At 36.1% G+C, this 6,441-nt stretch overlaps 2 protein-coding genes and 1 non-coding gene across 3 annotated transcripts in view; 2 read left to right on the top strand and 1 right to left on the bottom strand.

Annotated features, from left to right (window-relative positions):
- The window catches only part of LOC117108924 (xaa-Pro aminopeptidase 2-like), a 3,192-nt gene extending 1,941 nt beyond the window's left edge, over positions 1–1,251 (top strand). The window contains exon 4 of the mRNA XM_033251106.1: positions 1,118–1,251. Coding sequence (XP_033106997.1) covers positions 1,118–1,251 — 134 coding nt within the window. The remainder of the gene's footprint in view (positions 1–1,117) is intronic.
- Positions 1,124–6,441, top strand: part of LOC117108942 (xaa-Pro aminopeptidase 1-like) — a 9,648-nt gene continuing 4,330 nt past the window's right edge. The window contains exons 1-10 of the mRNA XM_033251130.1: positions 1,124–1,245; positions 1,385–1,471; positions 2,151–2,216; positions 2,576–2,646; positions 2,809–2,886; positions 3,068–3,139; positions 3,363–3,423; positions 4,283–4,352; positions 4,716–4,820; positions 5,686–5,751. Of these exons, the coding sequence (XP_033107021.1) occupies positions 1,421–1,471; positions 2,151–2,216; positions 2,576–2,646; positions 2,809–2,886; positions 3,068–3,139; positions 3,363–3,423; positions 4,283–4,352; positions 4,716–4,820; positions 5,686–5,751 (640 nt within the window). The 5' untranslated portion in view covers positions 1,124–1,245; positions 1,385–1,420. The remainder of the gene's footprint in view (positions 1,246–1,384; positions 1,472–2,150; positions 2,217–2,575; positions 2,647–2,808; positions 2,887–3,067; positions 3,140–3,362; positions 3,424–4,282; positions 4,353–4,715; positions 4,821–5,685; positions 5,752–6,441) is intronic.
- On the bottom strand, positions 6,335–6,406 carry Trnat-agu. Its single transcript has one exon. It is a non-coding gene; the product is annotated as a tRNA-Thr (tRNA).

The following is a 6,441-nucleotide window of genomic DNA, read 5'->3' as shown; positions in this document are numbered from 1 at the left end:
GTGTGTGTGTGTGTGATGAATAAACTAAGGATAAAGATTACCGTACTTAAATTCTATAACCACAACCGCTTTCATTATTTTATGAGAAACGGAAGAACATTGGACTGGTCATAGCGTTTCAATACATCTTGGTTTGCTTATGCCAAAGTTTGTACTGTACATTGAGTGATACTATTAGTATTAACCCCATTCCATGTGTCGTACCACTTTTTTTTTCTGTTTAAGTGCGATAAACCCAACTAATGCTTACAATATTCTTATCAAATAAATTCAAAAATTGAAGAAAAATGTTTGTTTCAGGCTTTATTTGTACAACACGTCTGATCGACTAACATATGATATCAGAGAGCACCTACAAGTTAACGGCGGAGATGACGAATGCTGTAAGTAATTATTTATTTTATTCAACGTTAACTGGATCAAATAAAAACAAAACAAAACAAAAAACACCATAAAAGCAAGTACAGAACAAGTGAACACGCACCTCTACAGAGCCGTTTTACCATCGGAGATAGGTCAATTAAAATTATAAAAATGTATATAATTTGCATAAAAATAAAGATTTGTCCAATTTACAAATAACAATTAAAAATCTGAATAGAATAATGTTCACTATCATGCAGATAGCAGAACAAACCGTAGAGTATTATCCAAGTCCCGTAGATATTATTATAGGTCCATATGTGTATATCTTGGGAGTCGAATTATTTTAACGACTTTCGAAAGCTGAATTTTATTAATTTTCCGGACATGTCTGTATTCATACAACCTTCTCTATTTAGGCAGCAAACTCAATGGATTACCTAAAGGTGGCAGCATAACGTTACCGAATATATCTAAATAAACAATCCAATATTGAATTTAATTTTCAATTTTAGCTCATCGCAGACGATATGTCTTTAAAGCCCTGTCCAGACTATCAAATTTTATTTGAGGAAAACATGTGACATGCCTAAATATGGTCATGATGACATCACATCATACGCACATCATGACATCATACGCACATCATGACATGGGCGTACAACGGATTTTTTTGTCAAAGTAACGGTTTGATAGTCTGGACAAAGTTTTTTTGTTTTAGTTGTTTTTTGTTTTTTTTTTCATTTATTTTCAGCTGGAAATCTTTGTGTTCAGCTACATTCATACGAAGATTTCTTAGTTGACGTTGAGAAATTAAATGATGACCAAACTTGGGTTAGTGACGCATCTGCAAGTTACGCTGTTTACAAAAGAGTAGACGAGGTATGATCTATCAAGAGTTGTAGTATAATGAACACTATTAAAGGAATTAACAAGATTAGTTCATACGACTCTCCACAACGAAAATAAGCCTACAAAAAGTGATGCATATTTTACTATTGGCATTTGTTTGTATTTGCAGGATAAAAGATATGTTGAAGATTCTCCTATACTACTCATGAAAGCTGTAAAAAATCCAACTGAACAAGAAGGCATGAGAAATGCCCATGTATGTGTTAAAATTGTTATCGTTTAAATTTGTTGAATATAGATATAATTAGCGCTGTAAGACAATCTGTGTAAGAGCGTTTAATAATTGTTCAAATTATTATTACTATTTTATATTTTAATTCAACATAGATCTAAAATCACAGGGTACGTTGTGTCGGTGGATCTACATCGGCATATATGTTTCCATAGGCTTAAGTGTAAACAACAAGCCTATAGCCAAACTGACGCGACCAACGAAAAGAGAGCAACAATACCGATAGAATTTAACCTATTACCCACATGGTTTAAGCAAGCACACAGTGGTTACGTATATATAATTGCGCTCTCGTTTTTTGAGACCTTAGCAACAGCAGGGGCGGATCCAGGGATGTCCAAAAGAGGGGAGGGGGCGAAATTGGGGCTGATCGAGACAACACTACCCTAGTGGGTCCGGGGGTATTCCCCCGCGAAATTTTGTTTTCTAGATACCCCAAAATAACCTCTGATGCGTTTTGGGCGATCACTTTTTTCTTTCTTTTTTTTCTTTCCAAAGTGGGGGGGGGGGGGCAAAAAAAAAATCCACCCCTGAACAGTATCTACGGCCGGGGATTATTGGAACGGTTATTAGTCACAGCCTGATCACAGTGATGTTGCGCTCTATCAAAACTCATTTTTTAATACTTTTTTTTCCTTCATAGATACGCGATTCGGCAGCCATCATTGAATTTGCTGCTTGGCTTGAAAAAGAAGTTGACAAATTAGAAGTGAGCTATACACATTTCGATTGGATAATTTACATATATGTGCATACATTATGAAACACAAAAAGGCCCAGTAGAACATCTTGCAATTCTATATTTTTTGCTTATGCTGGAAAAAAAAACAACCTTTACAAATTGAATTATCGAATTGTTCATCCCATTTAAAATGTTAAATTCTATAATTATCATAACTTCCAAAACGACGCAGTTTGTCCTTTTAAGCAACGGGTTTTATATATATTTTGTGTTATGACTTTGAGTCTAATGGTCTTTAAAATAGGCCCATGAGTGGTAAAATTAACATTGAAACTATCAACATTTTTTCCAACGAACATATTCATATTATTTTCTTATTTTTTAAGGATCCAGAAACGGGCGACATCAATAAGTTAAGTGAACTGAGTGCGCAGGAAAAGCTATATACTTTCAGGGAGTGAGTAGAAACAATATAAAAATTTAATTTAATAAATATCCGAAGATTGATTGATTGATTGATTGATCGATTGATGAACTGATTGGATTATTGATTTTTTTTCATTGATTTACCCGCCTGGCTGATTTTGTGGATATAATATTATATTTTCTGTACTTACAGGAAAAAAGAATACTTTAAGGGTCTCAGTTTTGAGACGATTTCTGGATTTGGTGCAAACGGGGCTGTGATTCACTATAGGTACGTGATATTATTAAACCATTCGTATAATCATGGCAAACAAAGTATAAATAGACACTTCTAAAGTGACAACTTTACTACTGACCTATCAGAACATGACTAGGAAGACGTATACGCACCCGGCACCCACACCCAACAACCGTTATAGCTATATCACACCTTGTGTCTTTCTCCATTATAGTTCATCTGAAGCAACAAACAAGGCCATCTCAAAAGCAAGCACGTACTTGCTGGATTCTGGTGGACAATATCTGTGAGTTATTCTCCATTTATAAGTAACTGTTATAAATAATAATTGATTAAAGATAAAAAAAAATTAGCAAAACCTAATGTGATTAAACTTTAATAAATAAAACCAAAAGATTTGTATAATAGTGTTAACACCTGAGAAGAAACATTTATTTAGGAATAATATGGCCACTGTTTAAATACATTTAATTAAAATATTCTATATAATTGTAATTTTTTTTAATAAGTGATGGTACTACGGATATCACAAGAACCTTTCACTTTGGTACACCAACGGATTTTCAGAAGGTAATTATTCGTTTAATGTAAAGCCAATGTAGTGGCGGATTTAGAAAGGGAATAAACAGGCTGTAACTCCTTAACATGGTGAACATACATGCTCTTTTTATGAATGTGAAAACATAGGTTGGCCTAAGTTAAAATTTGTATTGAAGATCTCTAAAAATATTAGTTTATCAACTACACCGTCATGTGGGTACAACAACGTCAGTGGGCTGAGGTTAGTGTTAATTCAAACAATTTGAAATTTTTAGTAGCCCACCCCTTAACGAAAATTAATCGATCGGCCTCTGAGCCAGAGAATGGTTGAAAGGTGAGGATGATGGTGATGATTATGATCATGATGATGGTGTTGACGACGACGGTGGTGATGAGGAGGATGATGATCAAGATGATGAGGCAAATTTCACGACAGTGGTCACGACGATGAGATTATTGATGGTAATGAGGATATTGTCACTGTAGTAACTTCCTTCACTCATGGAGGCATAAAGATACCTTCATGATTCACTAAACGTTGACAGTTGATTGAAGCTAATCAATCGAAACATCGAAACATTGTCAACAAAACCAACAGTTCTGATCAGTACTATCTACCTGGTGTACCACAAGCACTTAATATTATATTATTACTTCGCAATGCAAACCTTCGAACAACGATGATAGTCTTGTATATAACAAGGGAACCGTGAAATTACAGTGTAATTTCACTGTTTAATATGAGCTATTTCAAATGGTCATTGTCTTCATTTTGAAATACTGTACGGTAGTGATTCCATTCACTTATGGAGGATTGAATAAGAAAACACCACGATTCACTAAAATGTTGAAAATCTATAACTCTAATGCGCATGTCTTTTTTTTACAGGATGCCTACACACGCGTTCTGATGGGAGCCATAGATCTATGCCGAACTGTTTTTAGAACCGGTGTTTATGGTAATAAACATTTTTCAATCCGAACTCTCATATTAATTTGTATTGTACATCCAAATAGTATCATCGTAGGCATGTGTCTATTTACTATGAATATCGCCCTCAATGGCACTTTTAAACTATAATAGAACCCCTAATTAATGGGACACCTTCAGGACCAAAAATGTGTCCCTTTAATAGGGATGTCTTCTGAATAGGGTTCGCTATATAATGTTAAAAGATATACTTCCAATTTTTCACGGCCAACAAAGTGCCCCCTTAATAGGGTTGTATACTGAATAGGTGTGTCCAATAGGGGTGTTTAATTTTCCCAATTAGGGGTTCAACTGTATTTTACATGATAGACCTAATATTATTTACTCTCAGGTCGTGATATTGATGCTATTGCTCGTGCGCCTCTCTGGGCTAACGGACTAGACTATCTACACGGAACTGGACACGGAATAGGGCATTTCCTGAACGTGCATGAAGGTCAGTGGATAGGCTAGACTAATTAGGCCTCCACCTCTATATATATTATAAAGTTTTCCTTCATTTTCTAAACCACAAAATATTAGATAAAAATGTCGATATAATTAATATTATTATATAGGCCTATATTTTACAAATTTTATACCATACTTAAGTATTGTACTGTACATGCAAAAATCATAAGAGCCTAATTTATTAAATATTTTATATCGTTTTAATCTTAAAATGTTGAAAATACTATGGCATCAAATATAGATCAGGGGCGGATCCAGGATGATTTGCCAAGACTTGGCACGGAGTGCCAACCCACGGACCTGTGGTCCGAAGTGGGAAGTGTCGGGTCCAAATCTACAAATAATTTCACACATCGTTAGAGACTTCGATTGCTAGCGAGAAGTTGAAAAGATGGATGGAGGGAGGGGAGGGGCTTTCGCCACTCCTGGATCCACCACTGATAGGTTAATTATAACATTCATGTGCTTAGTTTACCTCAATTATCAATTCAAAAAACAGGACCAGCTCGTATTAATATTGGATACCGGGAGCATGAGAAACCAATAGAAGTTGGCATGTTCTTCTCGGATGGTAGGTTATGTAGCTTTATAAAACAAGTGAGGAAACAACTACAGCTAGTCGAAACAAACTCGACAAAGGATGAATGTTGAAATTTAATTGGAGCTTCCTGGTGTCCTGGTTATGATTACAGCACTCTCTATCAACCTTTTACAATGTAATTTACATACAGTAACAGGTGAGAGCATGTTTCTGCGCATGCCCATTACGAATTTGTAGATTTAGCCGTAGTTGTTTCCGAAGCTGCTATTTATACGATTATGATGGGCTAGTCTGTGTCTTGTGAATTTAGGTCCCATAAATATTGGCAACTACATTGGAGAACAGCCTATCCAAGCCGGTGTGTTTGTATCCGACGGTAATGTATATATTGCGTTTTTGTTCGTGTGAATTGAAAACGACTCAATCACTCACTGCTAGCCACTTTCATCCTCTTGCTACATCGTATGATGCAACATTCATTTTTTAACGAGAGTTCAACGGGTAAATTACTCAGTGGCGCATCTAGAAGTCTTGAAAATGGGGTGCTGATGGGTGCGCGAAGGTAAAAGGTGGGGGGGCTCGATGATCAGTTGAGGGGCGTTAACTCGCAAAATAAGGTGATTTTAGGTGATTTTTAAATACTTGCAAGTGAGTTTTGGGGAGGGGGCGGCTGGGGACAAGTAATTTTTGGAGGGGCGTGTACCCCTCCCCGGGCACCCATAGATACGCCACTGAAATTACTACCGACTCAAATATTACCATTCATGTACCTTTATTTGAGATGCCCCTTATCACAGTGTCTATTATGCAATAATGAACCATACTTACATACGTTTATATTATTAACTTTACATGTGTAACCATAATCATATTTAGAGGTGTAATTTTTTCCCTACCTGACGTGGAAATGTACTGAATACTCAGTACGTTTGAAAACAATTGCGAAAAAAATCGCAAGTTGTTCTCGGGTGGGACTCGAACCCACGATCTCCAGATTACTAGCCTGGCATCATACCTCTAGACCACCGAGCTTGCGCCTGATGGCCAGGGTTGAATTCGAGTCCAA

The sequence above is a fragment of the Anneissia japonica genome, unplaced genomic scaffold (assembly GCF_011630105.1).
Source record: "Anneissia japonica isolate Jap-2015-1 unplaced genomic scaffold, ASM1163010v1 scaffold987_len1640505_cov201, whole genome shotgun sequence".
NCBI lineage: Eukaryota > Metazoa > Echinodermata > Crinoidea > Comatulida > Comatulidae > Anneissia > Anneissia japonica.
This window is presented reverse-complemented; position numbering and strand designations above follow the sequence as displayed.